General features: G+C 50.7%; 1 protein-coding gene across 3 annotated transcripts; it reads left to right on the top strand.

Moving 5' to 3' along the window:
• The first annotated feature begins 2,497 nt into the window (after window positions 1-2,497).
• Window positions 2,498-12,274, top strand: TMEM171 (transmembrane protein 171). 3 transcript variants are annotated; one of them, XM_025924891.2, is made up of 4 exons: window positions 2,498-2,695; window positions 5,645-6,361; window positions 10,176-10,317; window positions 12,003-12,274. In XM_025924891.2, exons 2-4 carry the CDS (start codon window positions 5,722-5,724, stop codon window positions 12,196-12,198), a joined length of 978 nt encoding a protein of 325 aa, XP_025780676.1. In that variant the 5' UTR covers window positions 2,498-2,695; window positions 5,645-5,721; the 3' UTR covers window positions 12,199-12,274. The 3 variants fall into 3 exon arrangements, with proteins under 3 accessions (XP_025780676.1, XP_086555215.1, XP_086555230.1); XM_086699089.1 differs by having other exon boundaries at window positions 12,000-12,274; XM_086699104.1 differs by lacking the exon at window positions 2,498-2,695 and adding an exon at window positions 2,769-3,527 and having other exon boundaries at window positions 12,000-12,274.
• Window positions 12,275-12,535: the final 261 nt, after the last annotated feature.

Below are 12,535 nucleotides of genomic sequence, written 5' to 3'. Positions count from 1 at the left end.
CCCACCTTTGCCAAAATATCACTATTGTTCCCTGTGATAGTTTTACAATATGTTATAAATATGTTATAATTATAAATATTATAATATGTTTATAATATGTTTTATAATATGTTCAAGAGGTAGAGACTAATTTCCCTCCCTTTGACCCAACTCAAAGGAACAACGCAAAGCCAGGTGATGGTGTAGGACTTTAGAGACAACAACACGAAATGCACTGCGTCTTCCCCCTCCTTCGCTCTCTCTTGGATCATGCAGTCTAGGGGAAGTCAGCTTGCATGTCATGAAGACAATCAGGCAGCTCTCTGCAGAGGTCTACATGGTTGGAAACTGAAGCCTCCTGCCCAGAGCCATGGGTGAGCCACCCTGGAGGCAGACCCACCAGCCCCAGTCACCTTCAGATGGCTTGACTGCAACCTGATGGGAGATCCCCAGCCAGAACCACCCTCCCCCATCTGTTCTGAGATTCCAGCCCCTCAGAAACAGTGAGAGGTAATAAATCTTTGCTGTTTTAAGCTTCTAAGTTTTGGGGTAATTTGTTAGGCAATAATAGATCATCACTATGCTCGCTTCCCCATTCCCTTCAAGTTTCTGCCACAGTGTCACCTTCTCAGAGACGCCTTCCTCAGCCACCCTGCTGAAAGCGAAATGTCCCCCGCCTCCTCCTGGGATTTCTTACTCCCCACAGCACTTACTGCCACCTAATACTCCGGATAGCATACGTGTCTTTTTTTTTTTTTTTTTTTTTTTTTTTGTCTTTCTCCTCCTTACTAAAATAGAAATTCCAGGAGGGCAAAGGATTTTGTGTCTTGTTTATTGGCATGTGCTCAGTACTCACTAAATATTTGCCACATGAATGAATGAACGCATGCCACGTCTTCACTGTCCAGATTCACTTCCTGAATGCAAGATTCATCCGTTTTTCATAGTTCGTTCTGCAGCTATTTTTCTAAGGAGTCTGTCTGGTCTTGTCTTTTTTCACTACCACACAAGCTGGAAAAGGCCACTTGGTTTTACACAGGCAGGAGGTGACCCAGCCTCTTTCCTGAAAGTAGGTCTGCTACGAAAACGAGCACCTTGGAGGCTGGTGGTCATGTCTTTCATACTTGAGTGCTGATCGGTTTCTAAGGATTTTAATTTAGTCAAACAGGCTCCAAAAGACAAACAGTCCAAGCGGCAGATATATCCCAAGTGGAGGCTAATCTGATCGTCCTTGGTGCCAGTACATTCAAGTCCGTCATGTGTGGCCAGCCCGCAGTCATGTGGCACCCGGGGGAGGTGGGGGGGCAGCTGTGTCAACAGGGCCCTCGCAGGTCCGCACACGACGTGACCAGAGATTGAGTTTCAATACAGGAGAAGGAAAGCATGAGCGGGGAAAGGAGATGGAAACCCCCTTGTACAAAAAAGAGCTGTTAGCAGGCCTGCGTAGGGAGAGCACTTTCTGTATTCAGGGCCTGTGTTCTTAGAAAGCTCCGTGTCCACTGCTGTTGTGAAATCACCCCTGCCGGCTCTCTGCTTGTTAGCTAGGTGTACTTTGAGGCCTCTCTACCTTGGAAATATCCTGACACTTTGACCAGGATCCCCACCTGGGACACGGATTGCTGCAATGTCCTTGGGATACGGTGTCTATATTATTACACTGATTAAAAAGCCACGTAATAAAAAGCCACATTCTGAGTTCATGGCACTGTGTGTCCTCTGGGTGACGGGTGTACCTAGGAGGAACAGCCAGAACATCTGGTTCAGGCCCCTGCTCCACACAAGCCAGCTGGGGAGGTCAATTTTTGCCCTTGGGTCTTGGTTTCCACAACTGAAAACGGACCGGTTTTTAGCCCCCCATCCTCTTTGGCTCCAGCCTTCTCTGCGGCGCTGGAGACATACTAAACAAGTGGAGGCTGCAGGTAGAGTGGCAGGGCCTGGCACAGAACAAGGGGTGGTGGTGTCATCAGTATTATGCATTGCCGTGACAATCAGTGATGTTCAGTCAGGGCAGAGATTCTCAGAGGCCAAGGCACTCCGGGTGGGAGAAAGGCGACATCTGGCCACCGGGACAACTGTCCCCAGCAAGTCCCAACGCAGGAACGTGTCCAGTATGCCTCCCTCCCCAACCCTCATGTCTCTGACCCAGGGGTCCCTCACTCAAAGCCCAGGGAAGCGCCCTTCCCGCTGCCTCCCTCTGTCCCCTGCTTCTCATGCCTTGAAATCAGCTAAGCAGAGTGAGACCTAGAGAACTTGCCGTATTAGATATGCAGAGTGCGCACACTTTAAAAAGCTTAAAGCAACTGGCATTAACTCCAGACTGGGTTTCAGGCAAAGGGGACAGGAAGTGGGGAGAAGCGATGGAGCTGGGGAAAGTCCCCAGGGCTCCCCTCTGTACTTGGGCTGAGCCTTTGATTCACCTTCCACAGCGCCCTGACCTCTGGTGTGGAAACTGGCGCGGTTGGGTCCCTGTCACGTGTCGTCGGGCAGGTTACAAATAGCATGGGGATTAGCAAACCCATCCCGAAAGGAAAGGACTGGTTCAAGGGCAGGGAAAGTTACCAGTTTAATTCCGGCCTACTGTTAACAATCGAGAACCCGAAAGGGGGTTCTGTGGTAAGGCGGACCGAGCATAAGCGTGAGGGCGGAAGGGACAGAGCTGACCTGCCCAAGGCCTGCTTCAGTACTGGAGCTAGGAGCTCCTGCCTGGATGGCTCAGGTAGGGAGGACCCTTGTCTCACATTCTAATAGAGCGCAAGTTTCAGGGACCTGGTGTCTCCATAACCCTTTCCTGGTCGGGGAGCTCACAGCGAGGGACTTGCTCCAGTGACCCCCCCCCCCAAGGTCTCCGGAGGGGCAGGGGTGGCACAAGCCACTGGGTAGACTAGCCCTAGACGGCGTCGTGGCCGAAAGCACGGCCTCAGGAACGCAGGGCCCCGTCCTGCCTGGGCCACCAGCACATCGGAGAGGGCAGCGGGCGAGTCCCCTTCCCGCGTCTCCCCCTGCCCCAACTCTGGGCCCGGGACCCCGAAGGGAACCGGCTCCCTTCCTGCTGCCTGGATCTCGCAGCGCGCAGTTCGGACAGCCGGGAGGAGAACCTCAACTCGCCGCCCCCTACCTCCCACGGCTGTGGGCCAGCGAAGTGGCGGGGGTGCCCATTTTTCCTGGATTCCTTGCGCGCACGGTCACGGGCGTAGAAGCGGCCAGATCTGCCCGCCCCGGGCTCCAAGGCCGTCCCCCGTCCTCCACTGCCGCGCCGGGCGCGTCTCCGGCCCCGAAGGGCAGCACCCGGCGGCGGCCAGCTCCCGCCAGTCGGCCCTGCCCCGCCGCGCCCCCTCTGGCACCGCCTCCTTCTGTAAATACAGTGGCGGCCCGCCCTCCGCGCCCGGACGCGCAGGTGGGAGCGTGCGGAGCCGGCCGCCACAGGGAGGCCGCGCCCAGCCGGGTGCCCACGGCCAGCGCCGCCTCCCAGAGCACGTTCCCCCAGGCCCGGGCCAGGCTCCCGGGACGCGCCCCGGCGCAGGCAGCGCGCACGCCCGACGAAGCTTCAGGTAAGCGGCTCGGGTCCCCGCGCTTCTCCGCACTCCCGCGCAGGGTCTGGCGCTGCGCTTTTGGGACCAAGCCTTGGAGCGAGATGGAGATCCCGAGCTAAACCTGCAAGGGTGGGAGCCACAGGCGGAACCGCTCGGGGCTGTTGTTGCGCCCCGGCTTCTTAAAACCCACGAAACTACTCCCTGTAAAAGACTTCTGGCTGCCCTTGCCTGGATCCCCAGATGCACCCGAGTTTTAGGCTGGGTGAGATGCCGATGATTTGGAAATGTCCTTTGAAAAATTGTGTTGGGGAGGTGGATTCGGCTTTGGGGACATTAAACGTAGGTTGGTATTTAAAAAAGGTTTACTCTTCTGTTAGTGTCGATGTCTTTGTGTCCGTTTGTGAGTGCATGTATACGAGACAGACTGACTACCCACACGCTATTTTGGATGAGGGATTAATACATATGGCAGGTGTTTAGTCCACTAGTCCATGGAAAAGAGCTACAAGTCCAGGTTGAGGCTTCTATTTACTTTACTAGTATTTGGGAATTTGCCTGAAGTCATTTGAAGCCTTGTGACTCGCTTCAGAGTTGAAGGTACCAGAAATTCCTGATAGGACTTTGTAACAGAGAATCACCCTTATCACTGGAACCAGCAAAAGAGATTACATGATCTCGATTTCTTTTTCTTCAATTAGTGCAACCTTGTCTTTAAGTGTTTGTCTCAGCTTATTGCACCTTCATAAATATAGTTTGTCTAGGTCTAAAATGGAAACTTATTTCCCGCCAATATTTCCTTCTCGCCCCAACTTCCTTCTGATTTCAGTGAACATTTTCCTGGAAAAGTACTTCCTAGTGTAAGACCAGCTATTTGCTTTCGTTACCTAAATTAGCTGACCCTCCTTGGGCCTCATTTGGATCTATCAAGATGGCCTTGGCTTTAGAGCCTCAATCTCAATCTCCTTCATATGATCATAGATACAAATGGCACAAAGCATTTTAAGTTTTCTTTCCTGGAGCAAGTAAAAATGGTGTTCACGTTTAGGTTGCTTTTTCCAGTGCCTCAACTTGAAGGGTCCTGGTAAAATATTCCACTCATTAGAGTAAGAAGAGAGAACTACACGGACGATCAAGTCAACGTAGTAAACTAGGCAACTTTTTCACAACGGCATAGGGTACCCTTCATACAGGATAATGTAAGCGCGAGGCTTGGTAATCTTGTGGAAGGTACTCTCCCACTTGGTTTCACTGACCCGCTTCTTCCAAAGTCAAGTCCTCTTGCTGTTTAGTGCTCTGTAACTGGTGGTTTTATTGGCTGCTTATTTTTAACTGAGCCTACACCTTTTTTGTGGAAGTGAGAGGCACTTTGGAGGAGGGTGAGTGAGAGGCCATCTGCACGCCTGGGAGGCAAGGCCTCGCCTGACCCGCTGTGCCACACACCCCTGGGTCATCCCAGCCCGGTCAGCCAGGCCGGCGCAGCCCCAGTGCCTGTTTGAGAACTCAAGGGACGAAGTTTGACACAGTTCACTTAAAAACCACCAAATCCACTCTGTTCCTGAACTGCCTTCCCATTCAATTGACACTGCTGACCTTGGGCCTCCTGGAGATGTGACAGCCTTAGAAAAGGGCTGGGAATGGAAAGTTGCCACAGTCTAAAACAGGAAATGGAAAGTTAGTTACTGAACGAAAATTTACTGACTTAGAAATGTTCGGAGCAGCTGTGATGAAACGTGGGATGTCTGTAAATCAGAAATAATCCCAGTAGTTCTTCCCTCACTCGCCACTGTTTTTTTTGTTTTTTGTTTTTGTTTTTGCCTGGGGAAGTGAGTTTGTAAGACTCATAACAGGAAAAGCCACGCCCAGTTACGTTTATTGTATGGGTTTTGTTTTTTTAAACACACTCTTAGGTGCATGGTCATTGCATTTCCTCTTCTTCAGTATCTTCATAAAATTACATATTCAAGAGTTTCTGAATGCCGGTGCTTCTGACTCATAAACCAGCTCATTGTTCCCCAGTGTATCCCTTGCATAAAGTTCTGTTCCTATGATTTCATCCTAGTGTGATTTCTGAAATGGCCAGGGCGGGTCAGGAACACCTGTGCCCACTTTAATTTGGTGTTTGGTTACATTTTCAGAGCTGTTGAAACCAACCAACCACTGGAGGGAAGGAAATCCATTCTGCCTGGTTCTGGGGAAGGGGCCTCTTCTGGCCATGTCTCCTGTAGCTGCTGCTGAGCCAGATGGGGTCCAGCCAGACAGGAGTGTCAGCAAGGTCATTTTCTTCCTTTTTGTCTTTGGTGCCATCCTGTTGTGCGTGGGAGTCCTGCTCTCCATCTTTGGGTTCCAGACATGCCAATACAAAACCTTCCCAGACTGCAGCATGGTGCTGAAGGTCGCTGGGCCTGCCTGTGCCGCCGTTGGGCTCGGGGCTGTGATCCTGGCCCGCTCCCGGGCACGGCTTCAGCTCCGGGAGGGGCACCTGCGAGGCAGTCAGGCGGACCCCGACCGAGCCTTCCTCTGTGGAGAGAGCCGCCAGTTTGCCCAGTGCCTCATCTTTGGGTTTCTCTTCTTGACAAGCGGCATGCTCATCAGCATACTTGGCATCTGGGTCCCTGGATGTGGCTCCGACTGGGCACAGGAACCCCTGAATGAGACAGACACTGCCGACGTGGAGCCCCAGATCTGTGGATTCCTATCCCTGCAGATCATGGGACCCTTGATTGTACTCATGGGATTGTGTTTCTTTGTGGTTGCCCATGTTAAGAAGAGAAACAACTTGAATGTGGGCCAGGAGGCCTCTGAAGCTGAAGACAGACAGATCCAGAACACGGAGCCTGTCCAGGTCACTGTAGGTAGGTGGCTGTCATTCCTATGCATGCTCATAGCACAGTGGCTGTAGCATCAAGGCTTCACCGGGCTGCCCTCGGGTCTGGCCCAAAGTCTCTTTTTTGTGTCTCTCTCTTACACACATGTGCACACATACGCACATGTGCACAGTCCTGCTGCTGTGTTAAGCCCTGGAAGAATCCTTGTACACCTCATCTCCTCCCAGCAATTCCTTATTATTTAGCAAAAGCACTGGGACATTAAGTTGTGACCTTGACTGAGGTCACAGAGCAAATTAAGAGGAAAGTGACGGAAACTGCTAAGGAGAGCCTGGGAACCTTCTGTCACGTTAGAGACCTGCCAAGTGACATGGCACTTTGTGCCGGCCATGCAGACTCTCATCCCTGGCTATCACTGGCTGGCTGTCCTTGGGAAGTCCTTAACCTCTTCTGGCCTTAGTTTACATATCTATAAAATGAGCCTTGCATTGCTGAGATTCCTTGCAGCACTAACATTCTAGGATCCTGTCTGTCCCAAGGCCAGCCATCTTCTATGTTTTGAGGCAGCTTTCTGCAAGGTTTCCCACGTCGTTCTTCGTTTGCTGTCATTTGTGGCTTCAGGATGGAGGTGAAGTTTGGAAATAGTGGCACAGATGAAATTGAACTGTGATCGCACCTGTCACTTCTTTCCCCCATGGAATGCCCAGCCAGGACTTCTGAGTTCTCTGGGTTCTGCAGAACAGATGGAGGAATAGCTCCCAGAGTCCGCCCCCTACAGAACATCAGTAGCTTTTGCCTCAGTTTCACACAACCAATGAAAAACCCCGCTGCTGTTCAGTTTCACCAATCGCTCTTTTCTTTTTTCAGTCTCCTGCTTTGGAAAGGGAAAAGCTCTCAAGCCGTAGCCTTGACATCTGCAAGGCTCGGCAAAGAGCATTATGGGACAGGAGCAGAGAAGGAGTGTGGTGCACGTTTCTCGTGTTCGGGGGTGGGGGGGGGGTCTGGTGGAAGCAGCGGTATTCACAGCGGGGGGTGCCCTGGACTGCCAGCCTCGCATGGCACTGGCCTTGGAGAGCAGGGCACATGGGTTTACAGACGCAACCTTGAGCCATGGTTGAAGCTCCCGGCTTACTTATTTGTGTATTTATGTATTTATGGGGGCCACACCAATATCAGTTATACATTAACAACAGCTAACACAGACGCAGGGTTCATCCTGGGACCAAATACCATCCAAGTGTTCTTCAAGGACCTACTCTGTCAAATTCTTTCACACCTACAACCACCCAATGAGGCAGCTACTCTTAGTACCTCCACGTTAGAGATGAAGAAACTGAGGCACAGGGATCTCAAGTAACTTGCCGAGGGCACAGACCAGCAAGTGGCAGAGCCAGGATCCCAACCCAGGCAGGCGGCCACGCACACACCGTGGCCCCCGCTTAGCACTGGTTTATGCCTAGGGTCCTGGGCAGCCGTTACATGGCTAAAGGGCTTACCCTATGTTGTAGATGTTCTCAGTCCTTTTGGGGAACACGGTGGGTCTAAGTAAACACACGCGTTTGATGCTTACAGTCTTCCACTCACTCGGGAGCATTTCGAGGTATGCCCTTGGGGTTTACTATCGGGGGATCTTTGGGGCTCAGCCTCCTTCCTGGTGGCTGGACTTGAGGGGCAGCAGAAAGCAGGGCTGCTGGTGCTGGGACACAGTGACTCCTGGGTGGTCTCATCCTGATGCTGGCTTTTCCGCTTAACCCTTTCAGTACCATCACCCCTGTGAAAGTCTGGCAGCCTAACTCCTTGTTTTTCTCTCCTTTGATATTATGGGATAGGGTTTAGGTTTTCCGCAGCCATGCCTTTTGGTGTAATTGCCAAGACTCCAGATAGATACTGTCTATTGATGCTCAGTTCTGCCTTATGAAGGATTGGGGTGCTAAGAGGCAGTCCTTGGCCAAGTCCCAGAATTCAACTGTTCCTGGAATGGAAGCCGCTCCTCCCCAGACACACGAGATATCCCCGTCATGGGCACACTCAGTGCCGGGTCCTGGATATACAAGCAGGGCTATGAGCTAGGCCTCCCTTGAGGGATGTCTGCTGTCACCTCCCAGAAGACATCAGGTCCTGGGGGACACAGTGAAAGGGAAATCCAGGGGGGATGGGGCTGCTTTCAGGGAGAGCAGTTTGCAAGGGTGGGGAGGGCGGGGAGCCTCCCTTGCAGAGGGAGGACAAGCAGAGGCTTGGACAAGCCCCAGAGACAGCTGGTGGCTTTGAGCACTTCCTTGTTTGCATTGGACAGGTGACTGGCCTGCTCTAGAGGCTTATTCCCGGGGCCTTTGTTCCACGCTGTGTAATTAAAGTGCACAGTCAGCCTTACTTCCTCTGACCTACCAAGACCTGCGAAAAAAACTACATGAGGATCCCAAGATAACCATTATATGTTATCAAGTTTAGCTTATCGACGTACATTTTAAGCTCTAGGCGCCATGTGCTTGCGGAGGGAGAGAAAGACTTAACACATTTTTGGCAGGGCTAAGTCTGCTTCGGGGAAGCAGTCGAGGTAATACGGTGGAGAGTGGCCAGCCGGGAGTGTTTCATCCGACACGTGGATCGGTGCCACTTGCTGGTGGCCTGGGCTTTAAGCACCTTCGCGGGTGTGTTAGAGCTGAGTCAGTCTGCTGTGTGACCAGCACACAAGAACCCAGCCCTCCTGCCCGTTCTCTGAGGCAGGTGCAGTTAGGGATGGCCTGCCGGTCACAGATGTGACAGCCCAGGGCCCGCGGGGCTGGTAACTGGCAAATGGCACCCTGGTAGCGGTAACGAACCTTGTCCTGACCTAGACGGGCGTCGGGTCTGCTGCCCGTACAAACCGGTTGCCTCCCTGTGGTGAATCAAAGTCCTCTCTCCTGCATGTTGCCTAAGCTGTCATTTGGTGCTGCCGGCTTATCAGAGGCTGCCCTCGGACCTCTATTTCGGCAGATCTCTGGTGCTGCCGCAGGGCCAGAATGATCTGGGCAACCCCCATGCGACGTTCTGTATTGGATTTGGAGTACAAGGTAGAGTTTGCATCTGGTTTCCACTGTCTCCTCCCCACAACACGGGATGTGTTCTGGAATGAACAGCAGCAACAGAAAGGCAGACACAAAAACCAAAACCGAAAACAGAAAAACAAGCTTAACTGGAGTGTGACTTCTCTTGGAAAGCTTGGGTGAAAGGGTGAATAAAAGCCTGTAGAAGGGCGCGCAGCACAGCTTTGGCAGTTGAAAGAGCGGCTGTGGCCTAGCCTGTTGTCATTTGCTCAGAGGCTAACACCGCATGTAAGGAACAAGGCGCCTCATCCAACAGCTCAGTGTCGATGACTCCAAATTTCAAATTGAGAAGGAGTAAGCTATTGCAGCAGGAGACAACCCCAGGAAGCAAATGCTCCACAGAAACGCTTTAGCTCAGACTTGCTAGGAAATAGTGGCCCACTGTTTGAAAAAAACTGTGGTAAACGATAGATCACATGAAATGTACCATTTTAAGCGTTTCTAAGTGCACAGAGGTATTACGTACATCCGCGGTGTTTGGAACCATAACCACTACCAAGTTCTAGAAGTTTTTCATCATCAAGAAGAAACTGTCCCCCGTTAAACATTCATTCCAATTCCCCCTTGTCCCAGCCCCTGGCTACGTCCACCCTATGTCTCTGTGAATTTGATAGTCCCACTTTTCAATTCTGGAGTTGGCATAGGTGTTCTGACCTTTTACATACATGGGCCAAACGTAACATTAATTTATTTTGCTCTTGCTGATGTGCTTGCATTTCTTTCTCACCTGTTTTCAACGAAATACTGTCTTTCCCCAGGTGATGCCGTGATAATATTCCCACCTCCCCCACCACCTTACTTTCCTGAATCTTCAGCTTCTGCAGTAACCCGAAGTCCTGGGGCTAACGGTTTGCTTCCAAATGAAAATCCACCTTCGTATTACAGTATTTTTAACTATGGGTAAGACTTTGCGTTTGCACTTCAAGAGTAAGCATGTTTAACCTTCTCGGGTCTGTGGCTCAGCTCAGGCCAAATCAGTTTTAAGGCTGCGGTACAGGAATCAACGTTAGAGTGGGAGGATCTTTTTTGCTGACATTGTATCAGAATTATTGCCTTAATAGTAACGGTACCTTTCAGGAAACTGTAGGCAGCACATACGTGAAAAATTGTAAAAGTGGTTATGCCGGGTTAATACGAAGCCTTCTCCAGGTATCTTTATGAGTTCCTAGCATGGGTGAGCCTCCAAATGTTTAACACGTCATCAGCCAGACTGAGCACTGGGCTTTGCCGCTTTAGATCATGGGGAGATATGGGGGTCCCCTAGCGACCTCCAACAGGAACACAGGTTTTCAGTACCTCATGGAGGTACTTGGGTGACTGGCTAAAATCAGCTTGCACCCTGACCTGACCAAGTTTGGCTTCTCTTCTCAACGTTCAGTTGTTCCCTGGGCCTCGGAACCTTCTCAGACTGAATGAAGAGAAATATAAGATTCACACTCCCCTCCGCCATGCTCCCCATATGCCACAAATTAGGACGCATACCTGGGGTTAAACAACATAAATCTAGGTGTTTTTCCTTCCTGCAGAGGGACGCAGCTGAAGGTTTTAGAGACACGGCCATGGGATGCAAGCGGTGGTTGGTGCAGTTCATAATGGGGAAAGGCTGGAGGCGGCCAGACTGGCTGGGAGGCTGACTTTCATGGCCACCGGGATGTCTGGAAACCCCCACTGCTGGGGATGGGTGCTGCCTTACCTGGTCCTTCGTGTTTTAAGGCCCATGTTCTTGTTGCGCTTCAAACCGGGTGGTGAGCTGGAGATCCAACCAGAGATGGATATAGGAACCGTCCTGCAGGGATGAAGGGGAGGTTACGTTCTGGGCATTTGTAGAATTCTGTTAGTGAATTTTTCTATTCTTTACTCCAATGATGAACCTCCCCAAGCCCTAAATAAATGTCTGTTGACGTAAAAAACGACAACAACTCCTACTTGCTACTACCATGATTTCTGTGTGCCACAGTCTGGCTTTACTTGCATTATCTCATGTAATTCTCATGGGTAGGAGAGTAGGCACTCTGATCATCCCCATTTTACAGATGAGGATGCCGAGGCTTAGTGAGGTTAAGTAACTTGCTCACGATCACACGGCTGGAAAGCGGCGGAGTGGAAATTCAGAGGCAGGTCTGCCTGGTAGAACGCACTCCAGTAACCACTAAGCTTTACTGCCTCCCTTCAAGTTTTTGGTTTGATTTAATTTTCTATTTGCCTCATTCTGTCTGCCTTATGCTAGCTGTCCCAGAAGACAGAAACAGAGAAGAGTCAGGCAGAGAAGAGTAATAACCCTGTGTGTGTGTGTGTGTGTGTATACTCATTTTGAATGGCACCTATATGTTCCTACCTCGCATCTTCTCAATGTCAAGGAAGACAAAACAGGGTGAAATTCTCTTAATGTTACAATCAGCTGTAAGGAAAATAGTGAGTAAGGAATCAAGATATATCTATAAGAAATACAACATGGAAGAAATTACTCCTGAGACCCTTGCAAATGCTCCTAAAAGCATATAATTAAACGTTTGAAAAGAACCTCATATTTAATGTGTGTCACTACTCTCTCCTTCCTTTCTGTTCTCCTTCCTTCTTTTTAGTAGGACCCCAACTCCTGGGGGCCAAGGTGTGGGCTCTGAGAGAGATTGTGAATCTATATACACCATTTCTGGGTCTCCTTCATCCGCTGGGATCTCGTACACTCCGCATCTCTCCTCTGAACTGCCTCCCAGATACGAAGAAAAAGAAATCGCGGCAACCACATCCTTATCCCCATCTTCTGAGCCTTCCCGACCGTGACTCCAGTTCAATTGTACATAAAATCAATCACTATTTTATATAATTTGTTTTGTAATAAAAAAAAAATACAGTGGCATCGGCTCTGTTCTGATTTCCCTGGCCTTTCAGTATCAACATCCATAGCGAACGTTCTGCATTAAGCGCTCTGGACCACGGGAGAGGCAAAGTGCCCATAAGCTGATTCTCTCATTTAGACCTACTACATTCAAGCTGGTAGACGAAGAAACAAAGGTTCCAAGAGGCTAATTAAGTGACCCCGGGTCACACTGCTTCTCAATGGTGAGGTTGGGTTTTGAACCCATCTAGCTGGGTTCTGAAGGCCAGCCTGTGGCTACCC

Source organism: Puma concolor, chromosome A1 (genome assembly GCF_028749965.1).
Source record: "Puma concolor isolate L17-30 chromosome A1, mPumCon1.1.hap2, whole genome shotgun sequence".
Lineage (NCBI taxonomy): Eukaryota > Metazoa > Chordata > Mammalia > Carnivora > Felidae > Puma > Puma concolor.
This window is presented reverse-complemented; position numbering and strand designations above follow the sequence as displayed.